At 40.5% G+C, this 26,493-nt stretch overlaps 1 protein-coding gene across 3 annotated transcripts in view; it reads right to left on the bottom strand.

Moving 5' to 3' along the window:
- NHSL1 (NHS like 1) overlaps positions 1 to 26,493 on the bottom strand; it is a 148,767-nt gene that overhangs the window by 102,453 nt on the left and 19,821 nt on the right. Inside the window, exon 1 of one of the 3 annotated variants that reach the window (XM_055265416.2) lies at positions 19,354 to 19,436. The exons of the other annotated variants lie outside the window; for them this stretch is intronic. Coding sequence (XP_055121391.2) covers positions 19,354 to 19,369 — 16 coding nt within the window. The 5' untranslated portion in view covers positions 19,370 to 19,436. Of the gene's footprint in view, positions 1 to 19,353; positions 19,437 to 26,493 lie in introns of those variants that run through there. 3 annotated transcript variants of the gene reach the window in all.

Raw genomic sequence — 26,493 nt, forward strand, 5'->3', positions numbered from 1 at the left:
GTTCGGGACCAGCCTGGGCAACATGGCAAACCTCTGTCTCTAAAACATACAAAAATTAACCAAGCCTGGTGGTGCTCACCTGTAGTCCCAACTACTGGGAAGGCTGAGGTGAGAGGACCACTTGAGCCTGGGAAGTCAAGGCTGCAGTGAGCCAAGACTGCACCACTGCACTCCAGCCTGGCTGAGAAGAGTGAGCCCTGTCTGGAAAAACCAACAAAACTTCCTATTTTACCACACACAGTGCCCACTCTTCTCCCTTTTTATATTGTACTTGCCACTTCCCTGCCCTCTCTACTTTTACCCAGAACACCTGTAAATATATGCAACAAACTCCAGTGGGTTTGTCATTTTTCTCCTTTTTTATGATAAGCTTTTTCAATGTTTCTTTATACTTTACCTTGACTTGGGTGCTTAATTTTTATTCTTTTTTATTTTAAAAATATATGAGCTTACTAATTTCCCTCTGCATATAGTTTTGGCCACATCCCATGAGTTTTGAAATGTAACTTTATATCATTTATTTCTTTAAAAATCTGCTTTTAAAATTTAAATATCCTCTTTTCTTTGTGTTTTTAACCACTATACTAATGAATTTCAAAATCAGCTGATACATGGTCTGAAATTGAACAGAATCCATCTTGATATTATCGATAAAGTTCGTCATTCGTGGTAGTTTTGGAAATTCCACCAGCATTTATCCTGCTTCTTTGGGCTTAAAGATACACTTCAGAACGGCACTCCACCCTGTCATGTGTCTAACATTAGCGTCTTTGTCTTCGCTTTGAGGCGTTTAAACAAGAAAGCAAACTGAGCCAGCTGTGTAGGCAGCACACAAATCCGAGCTGTCGCTCTTCAGTCTCCTCCTCCTCTTTATCCTATTGACATAAGAGGTCAAGACCAGCGCTGGCAGGCTGCATTGGATTTTGTGCAGATAAGGATTTTTTTCATGGTTACATATTTGGGAAACTAAGGTTAAGTACAGAAGGGGAAAAAAAAAAAACACTATGAAACACCAAAATCATACAGACATTTAGAGGATCGTTCTGAGTTTGCTCACAAACGGCAGTCTGGGAATCTAAAAGAAGGAGGGCAAAACTGCTGCCTGCCCCAAAAAATTTTAAAAAAAAGTTTCTGTTCTTTTTTTAATCTGAAGTGACAAAAGAGTAATAAGGCTTATGAGGCTTGCAGCACCATGAAAACAAATCCCCTCATTTGCATCCGTGAATAGCAGCTGAATTTATAGCTCAAGATAAATGGCAAGTCAGAGAGCAGCCGGATTACCAGTGTCCAGGCATTTGTTGAAAGCATTTACATATGAACAGTGGAAAGAAGTGGGTACATACTACGCCCCTTACCAATCCACTTAGGAGACTGAAAACCCAAAGTGAAAAGATCCTCTTTGAGGCTCTAGCGTGACAAATGCCAGTTAGATTTTCAGAGGCTGTGTAGCACTGAACACACACACATGACAGAAAGAAAAATAGTAGTTAACAGTTCCTGGGTCTAGCCAGGTTCCAGGCAAGCTTTGCATGCATTGCCCCATTTAAAGTTCATGAAGCTCTTATGAGTTAGGGAATTACCATCTGTGTAGTCGAGATGAAAGAGCTGGGACCTTGGGAAGTTAAGTGACTTGCCACATACTTCTACTGGCTAAGCCAAAGTCATTAGTGATTAGAAAGCCTCAAACAAGAGCCTGTGAACGAATGCCAGACTTTTCTTTTTATTTGTGCTTCTTACATTCCTCCTCTGAGCTAAGCGGGCCATATTCCATTCCATATTTTGTAGTGTACTGGAAACTGGTAAATTATACATATAAAACTCAGGGTGATTGTGGAGAGAAAGCAAGTCATTTGACATAATTATAAAGCTGTATAAGTAAATATAATTCCAGATGATTACATGATAAGCCTAAAATACCAAGATTTTATTTCTTGTATTACTTTTTAAGATATACTCCTAATACTCAGAGAATAGCCAGAGTAACAGAGAAGCAAAGGAGAGCTGCAGAACAGAGTGAAAGAGCCAGAGGTATCCATTCAGAAGGAAGGGATGAGGTCATCTCTAGAAGAGAAAAAAATCAAGGCAGATATGAGTTGACAACTGTGCCAAGTTCTGGAGTCCAGGAAGAAAGGAAGTGGAGAGTGATGATTTACCTGCCAACCTAACCTGCCTTTTAAATTTTCATTCTTTGACTAGTCATTCAAGAAGTTATCTATAATTCTTGTTAATTGATGTTTTGAGAGGGATAAACGTATAATTCATGATTTGTTCTCTAGACAAATGTAGGCAGTAACCACTTAATTTCTACAAAGGTGAGGGATTAAACAGGATTATCAACTGTTAATTTCTAACCGCTATTAATTATCATCCTATACAGACAAAACTGTTCTCTATTTTGATACCAAGTCAACTGTTTTAATATTTAATATGGATGGATTCACCACATTGGCAAAACACAGACCAGACTTAAGTCTTTGTCTATCCTGTACATTACAACTAAAATGAATGGTTTTTGGAATTGCAGTAAGAGAATACAGTATTTCCGGAATGAAGTCAAAATCAAATCCTCTCTTCTCATTAACAAGATTAGTATGTTTCCAGTGTTTGAGGTTCAAGGGAGCCTTTGACAAACAGCATGGCCCTCATAAAGGCGACATTAGAAAAACAGTTCTGAAAAGAAGTAAACATCTCAAATGTCCTATTTTTTTACAAAACACTTGGAAAAATTGAGAATGAGCCTTTGATATTCTACTACCCAAAACAATCTTCATTCCTTGAATTTATTATTGTTAACCTCTCCTGCACAAAGTCAGCATATAATAGCATAAGATTCCCTTGATTGATGTCTCACTGGGGCCTTTAGAAGTCTGAGACACACTCCGGAGCTTGCATTGGGTCAACTATGATGTTCCAGGGGTCAAGGAAAGATCTCTTGCATCAGCCAGAAATAAAGACTCCCTTGCAGGTGTCAGAAAGGTCATTCAATTTTGGTGTTTGTCAGACATCGTCCAATATTAAGGTCTACTGGAAATCAAATCTTTCTAATAGAAAGGTTCCCAAAGCAAGACACTCCTGTCCCTCAACTCCATTTTTTGTTTTGTTTTAATGATGTAGTAGTTTTCTACAGCCTTTCTAAAGGCTCATTCTCAATGTTGCCTTGGATGAGAGCCATGTCACGTGCTGTTATAACAACTTACCATGAATTTAGCACCTGCAGATAATACCCATTTATTATCTCACAGTTCTGCAGGTTAGCAGTCCAGCAGACTTGGCTGGGGGCCTTGCTTAGGGTCTCACAAGGCCTGAACTTAAGTGTCGGCCAGCCTGGGCTTTTATCTGAAGGCTGTGCAGAAGAATCAGCTTCCAACCCCATTGTTGGCAGAATTCAGTTCCTTTTCAGTCTCCTACTGCTCCCTCTATCTCCAAGCCAGCAACAGCGCACTGGCTCCTCACTCACAAAATCTCTCAACTTCCACTCTGCCATCAACCAGAGAGAGCTCTGCTTTTCAGTGCTCCTGTGATTACATTAGGCCCACTTGGATAATCCAGGCTAATCTCCCTTTGGTAAGGTCATTGATTAGTAACTATAATGCCATCTGAAAAGTCCCTTTTTGCCATGTAGTGTAACATACTGACAGGCATGGCAGGAATAAAAGTCACAGGGGTAAAAATTTTTGCCTATCATATTCAGTAGACTGGAGTTGTTTTCCATTATTTGAATTATTTAATTCCAGAATACTCAGACCATTTTGCCTTAATAATCAATTATAGATTACAATGGTCTGAATGTTTGTCTCCCCAAAATTCTTATGTTAAAATCCTAACCCCCAATGTGATGGTATTAGGAGGTGGGGCCTTTGGAAGGTGATTAGGTCATCAGAGTGGAGACCCCATGAATGGAATTAGTACACCTATAAAATTAGTGCACCTATAAAAGAGGCCCCAGAGAAATGCAAATTAAAACTGCAATGAGATTCCACCTTACTCTTGCAAGAATGACCGTGTTGGCATGGATATGGTGAAAAGGAACACTTCCACACTGCTGGCAGAACTGTAAACTAGTACAACCACTATGGAAAACAGTATGGAGATTTCTTAAAGAACTCAAAGAAGAAGTACCATTCCATCCAGTGATACTACTATTGGATATCTACCCAAAGGAAAAGAGGTCACTATATGAAAAAGATACATACACATGCATGTTTATAGCAGCACAATTTGCAATTGCAAAAATGTGGAACCAGCCTAAATGCCCAACAACCGAAGAGTAGATAAAGAAAATGTGATATATATATACCATGGAATACTACTCAGCCATAAAGTAGAATGAAATAATGGTCTTTGCAGCAACTTGGATGGAGATGGAGACCATTATTCTAACTGAAGTAACTCAGGGATGGAAAACCAAATATTATATGTTCTCACCTATAAGTGGTAGCTACTGAGTTACCAAATATAGTGATATATAGCTATGAGGATGCAAAGGCATAAAAATGGTATAATGGACTTTGGGGACTCGGGGAAAGGATGGGAGTGGGGTGAGGGATAAAAGACCACATGTTGGGTAGGGTATACACTGCTCAGGTGGCAAGTGCACCAAAATCTCAGAAATTGTCACTAAAGAACTTATCCATGCAACCAAAAACCACCTGTTCAATAGTTTTTGACTATTGAAATAAAATTAAAAATAATTTGTTTTTTAAAAAAGGGTCACAGCTTTCTCCTCTCTTTTTCCATGTGAAGATACTATGTGGAGACAGCAGTCTGCAACCTGGAAGAGGAACCTCAACAGAATTCACGCTGATACCTTGATCTCAGACTTCCAGCCTATAGAACTGTGAGAAATTTGTGGTTTATAGGTCACCCAGTCTATGGTACTTTGTTATAGCAGTCCGAACTAAGATATAAATCAATCATTAAACTGTTTGTCTGTATTTTCTTGAATGGGTTCATATTTTTAGTTTTCACCACCATTCCAGGTAATAAACAGCATCACTCCTAGTCTTGAAAAACTGCCTTTGGTTGACAATATCCATGCTAATTTACTCTTACAGAATACTGTGGTACTCCCTCTTAAATACAATTTTCCAGGGCAAGGCATAGTATTCCAGGAAAGAACAGTTAGTTTGTAACTTTCGTAACTTCAAATAAGGGGGCAGGGTAACGCTTTCCATTTTGTTTCTGTTTTTCTCAGATCTACTTCATTTGTCAACCATTTTATTTCTCTCTCTTTTTTTTTTTTTTCCTGAAACAGGGTCTTGCTCTGTTGCCCAGGCTGGAGTGCAGTGGCACCATCTCGGCTCAATGTAGCCTTGACCTCCCATTTCAGCCTCCACAGTAGCTGAGACCACAGGTATATGCCACCACACCTGGCTAATTTTTTTGTCTTTTTGTTTTCTGTTTTTGTAGGGACAAGGTTTTGCCATGTTGCTTAGTTGGGTCTTCGATTCCTGACCTCAAGTGATCCGCCTGCCTCAGCCTTCTAAAGTGCTGGGATTACAAGTGTGAGCCAAAATACCTGGCTAATTCTTTTTCTGATATTAAACCAGATGATACACCAGAATTTTCCTTTATATCTTAAATTTTTTTCAATTATTAACAAAGTAATATAGCCAATATTTATGTGCTTCTTGGCATCAATGGTAATGAACAATACACATTCCCTGCCCTCTAGGTTCTTATTGCCTAGCACAAGAAAACAGACAGATGTGTGACACTGTGATAGGCAACTCAGAGAAGGGGTTACTAACCAGCATTGGAATATTATAGAGAACTTCCAAGAGGAGGTAACATCTGAACTGAATCCTATAAGTCTAATCTAAAGATCAGGTTGAAGCAACAGGGGAAAAGCAGATATTCCCTCAAGGCAGAGGGTCCTGGCCCATTGCCAAGGAAGGTGACCACAATGGGAAATATGGATGAGGGAAGAGGCTACTGAGAATTGAAGCTCAAGAAGAAAATAAGGAGGCGTCCTGTCATGAAGGGCTCCTCTATATCATGTTAGGGAATTGACACTTTATCCTGAAGGCAATGGAACAGTGGTGGTAGGGAACCGAAGACTTTTTAACCAGAGAAGAAACAGTTGCGATCTGTTTTTTCACTCTGGATAGAGTTTGGAGAAGGGATGCTAGGTAATTAGCCTAGGATCCATGAGTCAGGAGCCGAATAAAGGCATGAGATGCTAACAGTCGTCTCACTGAGGCAGTGGTGACCCAAGGGCTGGAGAGAAGGGATGGAATTGACAAGAAGTACAAGAGAACGGGAGAGGAGAGGGAAAGAGGGTTGCTAGTTTCTGGCTACATTCTGGGTGTCTTATCTCATTTGATCCCCCATAAAATCACCCCATCAAGCAAGCAGGGCAATCACTTCTATTTATTAGATGGCAACAAATGGCTCAGAGTAGTTAGGTGGCTTCTTCTGAGTCAACAAATGCTAGACTTGGGATCAGAAACTCTGTTTCCTAGGTTAGGGGTCTTTCTGTTTTACATGCAGAAATTTTACTCATGGCTAATAGCATCATGGAAGATTCCAGGCTCATCCCGAATGTGTAATCTAATAAGATCTCAACTGGACATTAAAATGATGAGCCCACTTACAAGACAGAAGCTGAAAAGGCAGCCTATCAGAGGTCAAGGTTCCTATAACTTTTAATAACCATAACAGTTCACAGAAATAAAGGGGAAGGAATGAAGTCCTTAAGGTAGCTAAGCACTTAATTACTCAACAGATTAACAGAGTACCTCTAGGTGCACTCTGACTTGGGGTCTTGAGTAATAATCAACTCGCTCAAATAGTACCTAATACAGACAAAAACACACAGTGACTTGATTGTGAACACATTTAGAGAAAATGAGGAACAAATGTAATGGCAATAGAAAGACATACATACAGGGGAACCCTAGAAAATAATCAAATGGACCTAAAAATTTAGAACAAAGGGTAGAAAGACCAAATGAAATAAAATTTCAATGAATATTATTTTAAAAAATTACGGCCAGACATGGTGGCTCACGCCTGTAATCCCAGCACTTTGGGAGGTTGAGGTGGGCGAATCACTGAGGTCAGGAGTTCAAGAACAGCCTGACCAACATGGAGAAACCTCGTCTCTACTAAAAATATAAAATTAGCCAGGCCTGTAATCCCAGCTACTAGGGAGGCTGAGGCAGGGTAATTGCTTGAACCTGGGAGGCAGAGGTTGCGGTGAGCCGAGATCACGCCACTGCACTCCAGCCTGGGCAAGAAGAGCAAAACTCCATCTCAAAAAAATAAAAACTAAATTTAAAAGAATAGACATTTAAATGATGATTTGCTAAGAGAAATAATCTCCTACTTCTGAAAATAATTTTTTTCTGTCTATGATCAATTGCCCATTCATGGGACTATGCATTGGAGTGTTTTTCTAAAACATTGAAAACCCAAGAGGGAGGAAAGTGCTTAGATAAAGGGTGTGTTTTTCCTTGGTGAGTAAATCCTTAATCCTTTTTAGTCAAGAGAAGTGTAGCCACTTCAGAGTGATGCTTGAGAAGGGCCAGCAGGGAATGGGCCATTTTCCAGACGGTGACCTGCTACTTCTAAGACCAAGAAGCTACACGGGACGCTTATCTTCCTTCCAGTCACCACGAAGCTGAGACTCATTTGTTCTGAATGTTTAAATTTCTAGAAACACATTAACTTTTCTCCTCCTCTATGACCAGCTTCCACATGCTACAGGCCATTAATGATTGAAACTGTTTCATCAGATTTTTTGGTTGTGTTGCTACAAAAAATGAAACTCAGAATTAAAAATCTTTCTTGCTCTGCTAATTAGTAGCCTGTGTATTTTCAGTCCCATTGAAAGTAGTACAATCTACTTTTATATTTTAAGCTATTCTCAAAAAAGTCCATTTGTTTTCATAGAGAGTGATGGTTAAAGTCTTTTTACCCAAACTAGATTAAATATTAATATTTCATTCCTTTTATCAGCAATTATCTATTGGAATTCTTCTGGATCAAGTTAATGAACTGAGCCTTCAAGGAGCTTACAATCTAGTAGTCAAACCAAAGGACCCTTGGTACATGACGACCACACAAAAAAAGAGGGTTCAAGTCCCATAGAACGTGCAAATCCCACTCAGTGAGTTGGGTTGGATCCTACTCTCCATTTTAATAATGCTATGAAAGAAAAGGAGCACTTTGAAGGGGTAAAATACCCTGTATTTACCAGCAGAGTCTTTTTCATAGACTTCATCGCACATCAACCTCAGCACAACAGATATATGCATACAAATAAAAACTAACCTGCTCCAACATTTAAGTTAGTTCTCTAACTTCTACAGGCTCCCTGCTGTTTATTTCTAACCTAATCCCTATCAATAAAGCCATGGAAATCAGTTTTCCAAAATTCCAACAAAAACTCTATCAAACTTAGTTAATAAAGCCCAAAGGTAAATCTCTGTGGCTGCATTTAGTACACAGATTGCCACTTTTAATGATAAAATGAGATGGGGTGGAACAATCCTCACTTGCATTAAGGAAAAGATGGAGGAGTCTTATTAAAGACCATACCCTCTAGGAGCATCAAACAAGAACACGACTCAGCTGGGACTGTAGTTCCGGCAGGGAAACCTTTTCCTTTTCTGCCAGACTAAAGGTTTGATGCGGCTGCAAGTTCTGCAGCTTAGAAAACAGACTTTCTCCTCCTAGGTTTATTTCAGGCCTGTGATTGATATTTCAAAAATAAAGAGAAATTGCCAAGATGAGCTTTTACTCCGAGTGAAATGAGGCTTTAAAGCCAAAGACTGGCACGATATCGCTTGTCTTAAAAGATTTACTCTGGCTATTGGGTTGACAGTAGGCTGTAAAGGGAAGCTATTATCATAATCCAAGTGAAATTCAGGCCAACCAGGTAGCAGTTGAGATGGTGAGAGGTAGTCAGATAATGGGGAAAAAAATTAATATAGTCAATAGAATTTTCTGCCAAATTGAATGTAGGAATAAGAAAAAAAAGTAGTTGTTGGCTGGACGCAGTGGCTCACGCCTATAATTCCAGCACTATGGGACATAAAGGCGGGAGGATTGCCTGAGCCAAGGAGTTCGAGACCAGTCTGGGTAACACAGTAAAACCCCAACTCGACAAAAATAAAAAAAATTAGCCAGGTACGATGGTGCATGTCTGTAGTCCCAGCTATTCAAGAAGCTGAGGTGAGAAGATTACTTGAGCCCAAGAGGTCGACGCTGCAATGAGCTGTAATTGTGCCACTGCACTCCAGACTGGGCAACAGAACAAGAAGACCCTGTGTCCCCTCCCCAACACCCCCTTACCAAAAAAAGAAGTCATAAATGACCTCAAAGTTTTTGGGCTAAGCAACTGGAAGGATGGATTTGCCACGAAATGGGGAAGTCTGCAGTGGGATAGATAGGGGTGGGGGACAGGAATTTTGATATGTTCATGAGGTCAGTTAGACATCTAGGTGAAAATGTGGCAGCTAGGCATTCATATCTGCAGTTCAGTACACCAAATACCAGACTGCCCTACTGTAAAACAGCAAAAGACTCATCACATTGACTAGGGAATTACGGTAAACTGAGAATTTTCATTGTGTGGTGAGCATCTGCTCCGGCAGAGAGAGCCTGTTCTCTCACTTCCCTACAGGGCATCCCATACAGACTGATCTAATTTTAGACATGACACTGAGCTAGTTGCTGGGGGGCCAACGTCAAGCAAGAGACAAAGGAGGGTGGCTATTCACACATAGAGGCTGAAGGTCGCTTTCCAAAATTAAAAAGAGGGCAAGGGAAAATTAAAGGAAATCTAGTCAAATATAGTCCAAAACAGCAGTCTGGGAGAAACCTGTGGTATGGCATGTGTTAATGGAATCTCATTTATTTTAGGGGCTCCAGTTATCCCCCAGCTCATAGACACTTTATCTTTTGCAGATAACACACCAACAATGGATCCATTCTATGATTTCACAAAGGTGAGTGAGGACTGGGGAGCGACTAAGACAAACTCATTTTCAGCCAAGTGTGTTATCGTAAGTCAAATAACATACAAATAAGGATTTATGATATTTGCCATACCAACCAACATTGACTTTCTGTGGCAAGCAGAAACGACACTGGATGTTTTAGCATTAAAAGTTCTCACTGAACACGGAAAAGCAGCCATCTCTATCAGCCATCTCTACAGGAGCAGTCTTGTAAACCCAAACCTAAAAGTGATGGCAAACATCAAACTAATGTTTTATATTTAAATCATGCTTACAGACATCACAAATTTCATCATCTGCATTCAATCTTTTCAGCATTTATAGATTCCGTGGTTTTGGAGAGATGGACATATGTCATCTTTTTTTTTTTTTTTTTTTACTTTAAGTTCTGGGATACATGTGCAGAACGTGCAGGTTTGTTACATAGGTATACATGTGCCATGGTGGTTTGCTGCACCTATCAACCCGTCATCTATGTTTTAAGCCCTGCACACATTAGGGATTTGTCCTAATGCTCTCCCTCCCCTTACCCCAGACTCCGGACATATGTCATCTTCTGAGTATGCTACTTGTTTTAAACTTCCATCGTAATTTACTGACTGACAATTCAGTTGGACAGCTCTTACACTCCCTGGCCTCTCCTCTCTAAGATGAAAAATAGGCTGCCAATTACTGATAGGAGAAGAAATACAACGAGAACAGAAATAACCCAATAATTAAGGGGAGCTCATTCCCAATTCCTCAGGACAGCAGTCAACCTAAAATAAGGACATTTCCACTTATATAAGGATAAAACCATCCATCCATAGATTTCTCTCTTCTTGATGTGGAGAGAGTTTGTAAAAATAAAAACAATTTTATAAAAGGCACCATCTTGAGCAGTTCAAATCTTGTTTTAAATTTTTATCAAGTATTTGTTCTGCCAGGAAACATTTCCAAAAAGGAAAGGTTTTGTCTCAATTGCTGTGGCAGCAAACACTTCCGTTGGAGCTGTTAGAGCAGTATCAGGATACTCTCACTGGCTCACATAGCTTTCAAAATATTTGTGTTGCTACCACGCTCCTTTGCCAATATATGTGACTTGTAATACTTTTTTATTCATCTGGATGTATTTATACAACTGTGTAGATCCAGAAAACTTTTTAAAAGTTGGCGTAAATATGCTGTGATGAAAACTGAGAAATACATCTGCCTTTCTCACTATGTAGAAATACCACATTTGCAAATTAGGGTACAAATCAGTCTTCACTTTCAAAGACCAAATTAAGCCCTTAGAGAGGTCAAATTTAAATAACATCACTATATATTACAGAGAAAATACCAGCATCTTATGTAAGTTGTTACTTAATCCTCAATATTTTATTAGGTAGATCCATTCTCAGAGCTAAGGAGATCTTTACTCAAGGGATAAGCTGATATGATTAATGGATAGAGCTGGGATTTCTTGAATATTCTTTACAAACCTGTGTTAATTATTTTTATTATTTGGGTCATGATTAGCAGGGAAACCCTTTACAAAGTCTCTGGCTTTGCTTTGTTCCCAAAGTCAATCTTGGGGAAAGAACCGCCAAAAGCTGGCACAAGCTGTAGCACCTTTACAGTGGGCAGGAAAACAACCAGAAGTCTTGGGGCTGCAGAGACCCAGGCAGGTGAATCCAGAGCATCAGACAGGAAGAGTTTCCTGGGAGTAGGAACAGTGACTGGCACATGGTAAGTGCTCATCAACACGCAATGAAATAACACACCCCAAATTCTATCAAAATATTTTGGTCAGAGTTGATGAACTTCAGAGGCATTTCAAAATGTCGACAAATCTTGGATACCCTTTGACATATAAATTAGCCACCTTGGGACAATACTGATCTCTTTTGCATAAAATACTGGGTATTCTGTTACAGCAAAACTTTTCCAGGAAAAAAGAAGGGACTTGCGCTTCCTTTGTCCTCTTAAAATTAGGAAAGGGTCTAGATAAAGCAAAAGTGCAAATCTGTAGGAGATGGCTAAGGAAGGAGAGATAGAGTACCACCACTGGGGGCTAGGTGTGTTCATATACTTCATTTTCTTTTGCCATGCCATCCCACATAGCTAACACCAAGGCATTTTCTGAGGCCCCTCTCCCATTTGCTCTGTTTGGAATTAGAAAAGTTGCTACTCTCAATGTCTGGTATAACCCAGTTTCCCCACATGATCCACCAAGTCAAGCATCCTCTGGGCATCTGCCAGGCTCGTCAGCCAGGCTCCTGTGGTCCCCTTTGCCTTCCCTTTCCTAAGAGACCACTCATTAAGTCACTGTTCATCCTCCCCTGACCCTGCTCCCAATGCTCGCGCCCTCGAGAGAGCAGAGGCGTCTGTCCCAACTTTTATTCTGAAAGTTCCAGCAACAATGAACCTTGCACAGTTCACTCAGTGAAACAAAATGATGAAGAACATAGATGGCCTCTTGTGGCCAGCAAAGCCGAGATTTTCTCTTTTGCTCTCAAATGCTGTCTTGCAAAATTTCACAAGTACAAACATATGTTATCATCTGACCTTTTGAAAACTATTCTGTGTATATATAAATTCACTTAAAGTGTACTGCAACTTGTGGCTCCTAAAGCTCACTTTATGCTATTTATATCTTTTTGTTATAAGAAGACATTCCAAAGAAAAAGTGGTGATGAGCATCACGTTTCTCTTATCATGCACCCCCTCCCCCAAGTTAAACCCACAGTCAAGTCACTCTGGCCTTTTGTCTCAATGGCTCTCAGGGTTAACCACATTTTGACAGTAACAACAACAAAAAAAGTTCTAAATGTAATCTAAGTTAACAAAGACTGATAAATGTCACGTAATCACCAGATAGAAGATGAACGCTGCTGACATTAAATCAAATAGTTTGTCATTCTGTTGGCTGTCAAATTAAGATCTCTTAATTTTAAATGCAATTGCTACATACGATTTTATAAAATAATTAATGTTCCCAATTTAAGACTACCCATCTTCCACCCCACATCCCCAATACCATATCCTGCCAAACTGTTTAATCATGCAAAATCTATTAATTGCTCAAAGACCCTCAGGTTGTTTTCAGCAATATTTTCTTCTGATGTTTAACATAGAAAAATACATACCCCTGCATACCTTTGTACCTGGTTAATGGTGGTGACATGATGTCCTGAGAGGTAAACTGCCTTTATCACACGGGTCCATCTGCCTTGCCTATTAACTATCACCTTTACTAATGAGTGTGTAGACTACTGATCACATCCTTGTAACCAGAAGGAGTTCAATATGGCTTAGGTGTAATACTGCTCCCCCAATGAGCCATCACAGAGGAAGACAGCTAGGGCGAGTTAGGGGGCCTAAAAAAGACAAACATGAAAATCAGCAACTAAAGGAAACCAGAATAGGTAGAAATGGAACAGGAGATATTAAAATGAAGAGTTTAACTGAAATCTTAGCTAATGCTTTCAGTAATTCAAGTCATTTGATTCAGTTCCACAAAATTACCCAGAGCATGAATCCTTGCACAGAGCATGCTCCAGAAACAAGCAGACCCCAAGTTCTCCTCGTTTTAGGTGGCAAAACTCTGTTAACTGCTCTTTCAGTCCATAGGGTAGCATCTCAATTTGTAGTATTACACAATCTATTTAGCATGGTAATCTGGCTTCTACTGCAACAGATTTAAGAAACAGATTTTGACTATTCATGGAAGGAAAAAAAGAGAACTAAAAAGCATGATAACGTTTTCAAGAGAAAGACAAAAGAAATAAAGGGCTAGCCAGCTTTGTTTCATTTATTAAATTCCAAGGGCTTTCCCCACCAGTTTGAAAAATGCATGTTATTACCACTGTGTTTATTAAAAGTGCTACTTTAAATTGCAGATTGAGCAAATGGGAATTCCCCTTGGTAGCTGTAGATTACCCACTAACAATTATATGCAATTTTAAATGAAAGGAGGAGGAAAGAACCAGGAAGAATTGTAGAACAATGGTTCTAAAAGCCACTGACAATTTATATAAAACTAGACATCTAAACGTATTATAGCAAAATGTCCAGAGTCACACAGATGCAATATTCCCAGGGTTGCTTTGCATTTTGATTTTTAAAAGTCTTTCAAAATGGTGCTCAGAATCGACTAGCATAAACTTTGCTCACTGATTATCTGATAGCTTATTACCAGATTTAAGAACGGGCTAGGGACCTTCCAGAGCAAATGGTTGCTTACCAGCTCACTTGAAAAATGCACTTGTTTCAGCACAGAAATAACAAATCTGTTTCTGATTCCTAACATTATTTTCCAAATGCTGCCAAGAAAAGAATCTAAGGAATTCTTTTACATACACAACATACACAAGACAACTGGAAAGAGGCCTGTGATCTGTTACAGGATGCACGATGAGGAAGGATAGAGTTAGTTTCTAATATGAACTGCCCTTGTGGGAGCAGAGGCACATGCCTGAGATTGTTCATAGCTGTAATCTCCAACATAACTCTTTGCTATTATTAGACAACTTAAAGGCCTTCCTAAATCAGTAACTTGTGAAGCAGAAAAGAGTATAGGACCCTATCGTTTGGGGCATGCAGGCAGCTGGGACACACCCAATTCCACAGAATTCACTTTTCTGCTCCATGAAACTAGATTTCTACCTCTTGGAAGACACATAAAGGCTGAGGAAGGGAAAGAACCTAGTCTAACACAAACCAGGTTAGAAGTTCCTAGAGAGAATGCAAAATCCGGTAAAATCCATTAGTAAATCCAGGAACTTGCGGTCTATGATGCTTATAGTGAAATTATTCCTGGAGCACAGAAGGATCTATGTATGCATCCTGTCCATATTAAAAGCAACATCAGGCCAGGCGTGGTGGCTCACGCCTATAATCCCAACACTTCGGGAGGCTGAGGCGGTGAATCACTTGAGGTCAGGAGGTCGAGATCAGCCTGGCCAACAGAGTGAAACTTCATCTCTAATAAAAATACAAAAATTAGCCGGGCAAGGTGGTGTATGCCTGTAGTCCCAGCTACTCGGGAGGCTCAGGCAAGAGAATCACTTGAACCCAGGAGGCGGAGGTTGCAGTGAGCCAAGACTGCACTACTGCACTCCAGCCTGGGCAACAGAGCGAGACTGTCTAAAAAAAAATAAGAATAAAAGCAACATCATTTAAAAAATATTACCTCATTTTTAAAACTCAACAGCAGAGAGTCTGCTTTAAAATTTTCAAAATTGTGTAATAATCACACCAATGATTTCAAAAGTACGTATTTTAGCATGGTTCACTTCTGTTATACTAATAAGGGGGACTTAGCAACAGAGTCCCCTTTGAAGAGAAGGAGGATAAGCAGGAGAATGTTGAAAGACTGAGTCATCCAACAGACTGAGCTATCTAATGCAACCGTTTAAATTTTTAGCTCACACTGAGTTGACTGCAGTGAACTTAAGTTCAATTTTGTTTTTGGTCTTTCCCCTTCTCAGCAGGATAAGAGTTCATGAAAGAAGCCAAATCGATTAAAGGAAATAAAAAGGCAACATTTTCCTTTGCATGACTGATCATAATGGGTATGTACATTTTCAACTCTTCTACCTACACATACAAACTCATCTTAAATTTGCATTGCCATAGTTTTAAAGGCATCCTCAAAGGAGCTATGTTGGATATCATTCTTACAGTTCTCCATTAAACACAACTCCCATGCAGCTGCCCTCAGGCTATGTGATTTTACATGTGGTCCACTGAATTAGGTTGAATAGCGTCCTCCCAAAATCATGTCCACTCACAACCCTGGAATATGACCTTATTTGGAAATAGGGTCTTTGCAGATGTAATTAGTTAAGGTGAAGTGATATACTAGATTAAGGGTGAGCCCTAAGTCCAATGAGTAGTGTCCTTTTAAGAAAAACATCTGACACAGAGACACAGAGAAACACACAGGAAAGAAGGCTGTAGGAAGAGAGGCAGAAACTCAAGTGATGCTACCAAAAGCCAAGAAATGCCTGGAGCCATCAGGAAGTGGAAGAGGCAAGGAAGAGTCTTTCCTGGAGCCTTCAGAGGGAGCAAGGCCCTGCCAACTCCTTGATTTCAGACTTCTAGCCTCTAGAACTGTGAGAGAATACATTTCTGGATAAGCCACTCACTAAGCAGTAATTTGTTATGACAGCTCTGGGAAACTAATGCAGATTTGTCTACTAACCAGTGCCAGTAGGACAATACTTCACTACCAGTCCACAATAAGATTAGTACAGGAAATGAGATTAAATATTCAAGAACTTTTATAGCTGTTTGACAATGTGGTGATATCACACAAGCACATGATTTTGTGTTTTACAAAACATCAGTCTGTAATGGTTTGGAAATTTCTTTTAAAAAGTCTTCACCGAAGTTAGAGAAGCACTGCAAAGATAATTAGTATTTATAAAGTTAAAGCTGATGTACTATAATTAAGAAATTTGCATTCGGAACTACTTCAGAGAAGTGTAATTATGTTCCACATAGCTTTAGTAGTAAAAATATTTTATTCTAATTTTTATTTATTCTTTAAAAACTTTTTTCAGGACCGGGTCTCAACTCTATTGCCCAGGCTAGAGTGCAGGGGCACAATCATGACTCACTGCAGCCTCGAACTCCTAGCCTCAAGCAATCCTCCTGCCTCAGCCTCCTAAGTAGCTGGGACTACAGTTCCATATCACCACATCTGGCTAATTTTTTAATTTTTTTGTGGAGACATGGTCTCCCTGTGTTAGCCAGGCTGGTCTTGAACTCAGGGCCTCAAGTGATCCTCCCTCCTTGGCCTTCTAAAGCATTGGGATTATAGGCTTGAGACATGGCACCTGGCCTATTCTACTTCTTAGAATAATCTGTGAATGGTACACATGGTAGTTTGTTATTAATCATATTATTTGCTATTAATCATATTATTTGATTAGCCATAATTCACTTCCCAGACCATAATGGATCACTTGCTACACAGTGAAGGAACGTACCATGCCTTTGTTAGCCACAGAGACCTTAGCTGAACTTCACAGAACATCTTCTCAAAGACTGAGTGCTCAAATGTTGCACATACAAACTGCAGTTGGGAGAAGCTGATGTATCTGAGATACTTCAATAGCAAAGAGTGATTGCAACTATATGAGTTACCATAGTGACAGCAATGAGAAAGATGGCATCCTTCTTCAAGGAAGGTCAGATTGACAAAAAGCTGAGTAGACCTGGCTTCAGAAAAGAAATAGTCTAAGAAGAGAAAAGGAAATCCTGCATCAATGTGGGAAGCGATCTGATTTAAATGTTTTCTTTCAGCAATTACAAGAAATACACAGGAACATGATTTAAACCAAAGGAAGAGCAATCATGTTTCCTTTAAAATCAATGCTAATCACAACCGCATATGCAATAGCCCCTAGGACCTTGGCTAGCCACAGACCAATGAATTAAAGCCACTTTTCCAAAGTAAGAACACAAAGCCTCAACAAGTAGCTCTTACTATTCTTCTGCTTAATCTCACTCACCCTTATTTTATCAAGGGCTTGCTTCATATGTAGGGCAAAGGACAACTTAAAAATCATTATTGCAAATCAAGAAGCTATAAGTCACAGGAAGAAAGTAGAATGTCAACTGTTTGTCCTAGCTGCTGGGAGATCAGAGAGTAGGCTTTAAAAGGGTGCAACTGTGGATTCCTGATTAGAACACACACTTCAGCGTAAAAGCACTTAGTTGTCATCACATGCCATACGTTTGAGTTTTTTAAATTTTCTGAATTACCACAGAAACTAAGAGTCCAAGAAAATGAGAGATTCTTTAATAAAATGAAATGGTTGTTATGGGAATAGGTGGAGAAAAGTATGTTGAAGCTGCAGATGTCCTACCAAGTAACAATTCCACACCCATATTCAATTAAAAATTGTAAACCTTAAGCTATCATTGGATTGTAATGATTTCAATTGCACTGTGGAAATTACACTAGGTAGCATGTACCTTCATCCAATAATACCACTGACTCTTCATACCTAAACTTTTTTTTAGAACAATTTTTTGAAGAAACAGTGTCATGAGAGCTCATAATGCCTTTCATCTAAAATTATTTTTCAGAAATACTTAAATTCATGTCAGCCCATGACTCCTTGGAAATCCACTGCAACTAGATACTCTCTGTAGTAAAAATTAATTGAATGCTTGAGGACAGAAAAATGTGATGTTCCTTTTTGTTCTTACCTCCTCAATTTCACCAAATCTGCACCATCTATATAAAGAAATATCCCAAACACCAAGTTCAATATTAAAAACTGGTAGGTTTTAAGGTGTCAAAATAAGGTTAAAACTGCAAAGGCTGGGTCTGCAAAATCCATGTCTATACCTCATGAACAGACTTTGAGGACAAAGGAGCAATCCACAAAGCAAATAAGCCAGGACCACTTTATTTTCAAAACTTGAAAAGATGTCAAGAATTTCCCATCAACAGAATGACATACACTGAAAGATATGAACAGAACAGTTCCAAGGAAATTCATCTTCCCCTCTACCCCCGACCATTTCAACAATCACATAGACAAACACACTCTCACATGCCTACGTTAATTACATTATAACAAGAGTTGGAAGAAAAATAGAGTTGATGGAAAAAATAAATGCCTAAGAGAGAAAATACTCCTTGACTAATCAGGGAATGACGACATATACTCATATAATCACCATCTTATAGTACTTAGGAAGTATTATAATCCATATGTGGCCAGAACAAGAAGTACGTTCTTTTCTTTTTTTTTTTTTTTTTTTTTTTTTTTTGAGACCGAGTTTCACTCTTGTTGCCCAGGCTGAAGTGCAGTGGCGCGATCTCGGCTCACTGCAACATCCGTCTCCTGGGTTCAAGCAATTCTCCTGCCTCAGCCTCCCAAGTAGCTGGGATTACAGGCACCCGCCACCACACCCAGCCTAGAAGTATGTTCTATAGTCAAATTAATTTCACTCCTAAGTTCACACAGTAAAGCTTAAAGCAATAGAATCCTTTACCCTTTTCTACTCCTTCTAACCCTCTACATGAACCACTCCTTACATGAAAACTTCTCTAATAGACTCATACTACTGCTGTAAACTATTCCTATATTTATTAAGTTGATTTTTAAAACCTTCTTTTAAACTTTTAGCTACTTTTGTCTATAACAAAACACACACAAAACACATTCAAACACAGAAATATCCTTTCTGTCTAGAAGAGAATTCCATCTCCCCAGCAGGAGGTCTTTCTTCCTGTTTGCAACAAAAAAGAACAATGACTTTTTCACTTTCATACTTACAAAACTCCCTCAAACTTTGATTTTTACTGGAACCAGCTCTGTGATTTAGACTCTGATGCTAAATGACAATCTTCCCCAAGTAGAACTTTGCCACCCAAATGGACACGAAGTCCCCTCACCTTTCAGGCAGAACATTCTGCAGCAGTTCCATGGAGGGGCTGTGCTCTGTGGTCTGATGAAGCCTGCAGTGCTAGGCACAGCTGTCTCCCAGCCCACCTCCTCAGCACTCACTGCCAGAGAGCGGGGCGGCCAGCCAGCGCCTGTTACTCCAGGAAGCCACTGCCCAATCCCCAGCCTGCTGGGCTGTGCTGCTGACACCTCCCTATCTCTCCTGGGTTATTTCACACCATGGAATCAGCCTGCGATCATCTTGAAAGGGGAAAGGAGCCAGGGGTTAGCAGTCACCGTTCACACAGTGCAGTGCAGACCAGCCCAAGGGTGAGCCCATTTGTTTGTGCTTCTCTCTCAGCATTTTCCACCACAGCGGATGCAGCTCTTCACGTGATCAACAACACAAAAAAGAAATCACTCGATTCAGTTTAACCTTTTGCTATTATGACTTACTATTCGCTGACTTCATTATTCCTTTTCTGTTCACATGCTCCCCTTTTTTTTCTAATATAGAACACACCATAGACTGGTACATAATTAACACTGCACATTATAATAGGAAACTTTGCACTCCATTGTCTGACTCTATGCAAATGAGTGAATATATATGAAATGCTCTTTTAGTCCCAGACAAATCATAAGCACTAAGTAAGTGCTATCATTACTACTACATACTGCTATTTAAAAATGGGGCGGGCATGGTGGCTCACACCTATAATCCCAGAACTTTGGGAGACCAAGGCGGGAATATCACTTGAGCCCAGGAGTTTGAGATCAGTCTAGGCAACACAGTGAGACCCCATCTCTACAAAAAAAAAAAAAAAAAAAAAAACTAGCTGGGCATGGTGGCATGCACCTGTGGTCCCAGCTACTTGGAAGGCTGAGGTGGGAGGATTGCTTGAGACCAAGAGGTCGAGACTGCATTGGGCCATGATCACACCACTGCACTCCAGCCCGGGCAACAGAGTGAGACCTTGTCTCAAAACAAAAAACAAACAAAAAACAAGAAAACCACTTGAGTATTAGGATAAAAATGTGAAGCATGTTACACTTCTACGGCAATGTCATTTTTTCAAATGAGGAAACAAAGGCAGCATTAGAGTATGAGAAATTTCTAACTCTATTGTGGCTGTGATCAGATCAGTACATTTCTTCCCCTCTGCTGGAAAGCTAAATTCACTCTGGCAAGTTCAAGGTTACTTGACTGTGAACTCTCAAACACAGGTGGAAAGTGGCAGAAGGAATCTTATGACAGATCTGATGAGAAACAGTCCACAAATACTGCCTCAGGAGCACCCTGCTTGAAAAGTACCGTCTGAACCCTAAGTGGCCCCGTGGTCCTTCCCCACAGAGACGTGAGAGTCTCCTGGCTCAGGAAGTGGCCATTGTTCACAAGACCCGTTGCTGTTCGCAGGTCTTCCTTTTGACTCCACAGGATGCAGGAAACTGACTCACAGAACCAATCTATCTATCTGTCTGTGTCCTGGGGTGCTCACTACCACACAGTAAGGATGCTCTATGTTCTTTTGGTTTTCAATATACGGTGCAGCATATCCCAGCTGGGTTTCTGCTCTCTGTCACCATGAATCACCAATAGCACCTGGGTAACAAGTATGTTGTCTACCATAAGGGAGTCACTGTACTATTTTCTATGATCACAAGAATATATAAGAGGTCTCTAGCCAGAAGCTAGTTAGGATTAAAAAAAAAAAAACCGCATGGGGAATGATGAACAGTGTTATTAACTTTTTTTTTTTTTTTTTGAGAGGGAGTCTCACTCTGTTGCCCAGGCTGGAGTGCAGTGGAACAATCTCGGCTCACTGCAAGCTCCGTCTCCCAGGTTCTCGCCATTCTCCTGCCTCAGCCTCCTGAGTAGCTGGGACTACAGGTGCCTGCCACCATGCCCAGCTAATTTTTTTGTATTTTTAGCAGAGATGGGGTTTCACCATGTTAGCCAGGATGGTGTCGATCTCCTGACCTTGTGATCCACCCGCCTTGGCCTCCCAAAGTGCTGGGATTACAGGCGTGAGCCACCACGCCGGGCCTGATATTAACTCTTAGAACAGAATGGGAGGGAACCTCATAGCTCATTTCATTTGTGTAAACCATGAGGTGATTGATTCACCTAACAAACAAGGTCAAAACCAGACCAGCTGATTAGCCTCTTCCATCTCACCACGGGACTCCCTCCATGGCTGATCTGAGTTATTCTCTGTCCTCTCCTGTTCTGAGTAGTCTCTCCCATGTAATTTACGAATTACAGAGGTATTCCTGGAAATATTTTCATGGGTTACATTCAACTTTTCGAATTGTACAGAGAGAGAAGGGAACTCCTACCTTAGAGACTTAAGACTTTTGAACACAGGCTAATACACAGGGTCTCAGGTAATTAGGCGTTATTTAACAGCACTCTGAATACTCAGTTTAAGCCTTTTTTTTTTTTTTTTTTTTTTTTTTGAGATGGAGTCTCGCTCTGGCTGGAGTGCAGTGGCGCAATCTCGGCTCACTGCAACCTCTACCTCCTGAGTTCAAGCAATTCTCTGCCTCAGCCTCCCAAGTAGCTGGGATTACAGGCGCCTGCCACCATGCCTGGCTACTTTTTTTTTTTTTTTGTATTTTTAGTAGAGACAAGGTTTCACCATCTTGGCCAGGCTGGTCTTGAACTCCTGACCTCGTGATCCACCCACCTCAGCTTCCCAAAATGCTGGGATTACAGGCGTGAGCCACTGCACCTGGCCATTTAAGCCTTTTTAAACAGAGATGACTTTATATGCTGGAAAGAACAGTGGATTGAAAAGTAAAGAGAATCTCATTCCAGTCATATCTATATCACTAGTTCAAGCTTGTCCAACCTGTGGCCCACATGCAGCCCAGGACAGCTTTGAATGTGACCCAACACAAATTCGTAAACTTTCTGAAACATTATGAGATTGTTTTGCAATTTTAAAGTTCATCAGCTATCATTATGGTTGGTGTATTTTATGTGTGGCCCAAGACAATCCTTCTTCCAATGTGGCCCCAGGGAAGCCAAAAGATTGGATGCCCCAATAGTTAGTCTCTACAGCAGTTCATGGCCTGTAAATGTGAAGACTGAATAGAACAAGGGGACTAAATTAACTCTAAGGTTCCATCTTAACTCATTAATTTTTTATTTTTGGTATGAATACACACACATACTATTAGGTACATTATGTCGGGTCACAGGAAAAGAATCTTTGCCTTCTTGTGGTTTAGTGTAAGAGATGAGTGGAATAAATATAATTCAGTGTGGTAAGTCACATAACAGAAGAATACACAAAATTAATAATTATCAATGGTAGTTCTTGCCTACTGCCATCTAATTAAGCTAGTCTCCTAAAGTTAAAGCATATATAATTTAATGTGGTGGGTTGAATAGTGTCCACCCCAAATTCATGTCCACCCTCAGAGTGTGGCCTTACTTGGAAATAAAGTCTTCATAAGTTAAGGAAGGTAAGAATCAAGATGAGATGATACTGCATTAGGGTGGGCCCTAAATCCACTCAGAGTGTCCTAGTAAGAGAGAAAACGGAGCCGGGCATGGTGGCTCATGCCTGTAATCCCAGCACTTTAGGAGGCCAAGGTGGGCAGATCACCTGAGGTCAGGAGTTCGAGACCAGCCTAACCAACATGGAGAAACCCTGTCGCTACTAAAAACACAAAATTAGCCAGGCGTGGTGGCGCATGCCTGTAATCCCAGCTACATGGGAGGCTGAGGCAGGAGAATCGCTTGAACCTGGGAGGCGGAGGTTGCAGTGAGCCAAGATTGCGCCACTGAACTCCAGCCTGGGAAACAAGAGCGAAACTCTGTCTCAAAAAAAAAAAAAAGGGGGGGAGAGAGAGAGAGAGAGAGAGAGAAAAGTATACACAGAGACACAGTGAAGGTCATAAAAGATGGAGGCAGAGACTGGAGAGATGCTGTCACAGATGATAAGGAACACCTGGCACCAGCGGAGACTGGAAGAGGCAGGACAGGATTCTCCCTTAGTGCCTCTGGTGGGAGCAGGACTCTGCTACCACCTTGATTTTAGAACTCAGGTTTCCTGAACAGGGAGAGAATAAACTAGTTATTTTAAGCCACCACGCTTGGGGTAATTTGTTACAGTGACCCCAGGGAACGTATACATTTAGCAAGGTAATAATTATGTGAGATGGGCATGATTTGTTTTTCTTTTAAATTGTCTTCAATTTATGTTTACATAGGCTTAAAACCTATTTTTTCCATACCCTTGTACTTACTGCCGCAAAATGTTACAGCACTTCTAAACAGCACAAATACCAACCTCTATTAAATTGCTGAAATTAGAGGTATCACTACCTGAAAACTTCACAGCATTAATCTCAAGCAATGACAACAAAAGGGGTTTTTCTTAAAGTCAAATATAAAGTTATCATATTAAAAAAAAATCCCTTGTGGGCCGGGCACAGTGGCTTACGCCTGTGATCCCAGCACTTTAGGAGGACGAGGCAGGCTGATCACCTGAGGTCAGGAGTTCAAGACCAGCCTGGCCAACATGGTGAAACCCCATCTCTACTAAAAATATAAAATTAGCCAGGCGTGGTGTCGTACACCTGTAATCCCAGCTACTCGAGAAGCTGAGGCAGGAGAATCGCTTGAACCTGGGAGGCAGAGGTTGCGGTGAACTGGGATCGTGCCACTGCACTACAGCCTGGGCAACAGAGTGAGACTCTGTCTCAAAAAAAAAAAAAATAAAATAATAATTTTAAAAAAGTCCTTGTGTTTACAACTGTATGTTTGAGAATAAAACATGAAAAGGCACACTGTTCAAACTAGGAAAAAATAAGAACTATCCATTGAAATTATGATTGTCTGCCACCATTGATCATTGCTACTGAGATTGAAAAATAAATACCTAGGAAGCTTTTGCGAAAGGGAGTAGGTCCAAGATGATGCACACTCACAGGATTTGTAGCCCTCTGGACAGCACAAAGGTCTTGCCTTTGCCAACCATGACCTTAGGGCGGCAACCACTTCTCTCCCTTGTAGGATTACAACATCCAGCATCATGTTAAAGTTTAACATTATTATCTCTACAAGAGGGAGTGGTATCCACACATGCAGCCAAAAATATTTAGATAATTATGTCTTCAAAACCACTTCAGTGTGATTTCACTTGTGTGCTACCAGTTTAATTTTGATTTCCATAAAATAGTGGGGATGAGAAAAAATTAGAAATTAGTTTGCATAACACACAGAATCAGTGTGTCTAGATCAGCTCAAAATTTGACTTCATTCCTGGCAAAACACAAAACAAAATTATACAAGAAAAACAGGCAAACCATATCTCCTCCCTATGTATCCTCTTACTCTTGCCAAAAAGTTCAGATAAAGATGGAAAAAATCCTTCTCCATACCCATTCACAGGTCTGTTTCACCTCAATGCAAAGTACAGTACAGTAGTCCTCCTTTATCCGAGGTTTTGCTTTCGGTGCTTTCAGTTACCCCGGTCAACTGAGGTCCAAAAATATTAAAACAGAGAGAGATATCAAGACAGAGGGAAAGAGACCACATTTATATTAATTTTATTACAGCACACTGTTATAATTTTATTTTAATTTTTCTATTTTATTATTATAGTTATGTTGTTAATCTCTTACTGTGTCTAATTCATAAATTAAACTATCATAGGTATGGATGTATAAGAAAAATATAGTATATATAGGGTTTGGTACTATGTGTGGTTTCAGGCATCCACTGGGTGATCTTGGAACGTATCCCTCAAGGATAAGGTGGGGCTACTGTATTCAGACAGGCAATGCTTATTTTCATAGCCGTTATCTCTAGACATGCTTTTAAAGCATGAGAAGCTTGTGAAGTTGGAGGAGCCTGAAGACATACTTCCCATCACAGTGCTTTCCATTTCCCCCTGGATGCAAGAGATTGGAGATGCTGAAACCCTCTGACACTTTTAAGATGAGAATGACCAGGTTAAATCAATTCCCTAGAGAAGAATCCACTCTGGTGGCACCTATGACCATGACTAACACATTTTGCCCAAGTTTTAGTCGTTCTCCACTCCCCTACTATTCTACAATACTTCTAGTTTCACCAGTATTCTGAATCTCTCAGACAAGAGACTTAATCTGGGTAATTTTCTATATATTTATTACTACCTCAGGCACAAGAGAAAGAAGAAAAGAATTATAGCATTGTAACTTTAAACTGGCTAATTTCACTTTCTCCCTGGCTCACCAGGGAAACTGATTTAAAACCAGTCCCCATTTTAGTGCCCTCAGTCCGTCCAGCTCTGTAGGCAGGGGAATATGGAATGCGAGTTTTTGCTCTGGACACTGCCTCTTCCCAACATCATCTGAGCCTGTATCCTGTTTGAGTTTTCTCCACTCCAGAGCTAGGCCTGACCTACTGAGTCCCAAGGGTAACCTTCATCCTCTTTGCATTTTCTTTTAGGAAACAGCTGAATCCTGGGGTATTTTGTGCTGGACTCAAACTAACCATGGAGCAGTAAGGCAACTACACAAATGCTTCATGGAGGCTCTTCAATGGCCTCTGGCCTTGGGTAGACACATTCACATTACTGTATTTCCTCCCTGAATCATGGGAGCTCTGCTGTAATTCGCCATTTAAAAATATACCCTCCTGGGGCCGGGCACAATGGCTCATGCCTGTAATCCCAGCACTTTGGGAGGCTGAGGCGGGCAGACCACGAGGTCAGGAGATCAAGACCATCCTGGCCAACATGGTGAAACCTCGTCTCTACTCAAAATACAAAAATTAGCTGGGTGTAGTGGTGCACGCCTGTAAGTCTCAGCTACTCAGGAGGCTGAGTCAGGGGAATCGCTTGAACCCGGGAGGCAGAGGTTGCAGTGAGCTGAGATCGTGCCACTGCACTCCAGCCTGGGGGACAAAGCGAGGCTCCGTCTCCCAGGAGATATATAGATATCTATATACACCCTCCTGAGCCAGTTCTTGAGGTTATTTCAACTTTTTTTTTCTTTGTAGCCAAGCCTAGGTCTCTCGACATCACAGTCAAGAAAGTAGCCCTCATTTGGTTCCTTTTCATGAAATTTGTGCCTTCATTCATGGCACCCTAGCTAGCTCTCCTAACACCCAAAGTGTTGGATTTTTCTCTCTCTCTTTTTTTTTTTTT

This window comes from Symphalangus syndactylus, chromosome 2, assembly GCF_028878055.3.
Source record: "Symphalangus syndactylus isolate Jambi chromosome 2, NHGRI_mSymSyn1-v2.1_pri, whole genome shotgun sequence".
In the NCBI taxonomy this organism is placed as follows: Eukaryota; Metazoa; Chordata; class Mammalia; order Primates; family Hylobatidae; genus Symphalangus; species Symphalangus syndactylus.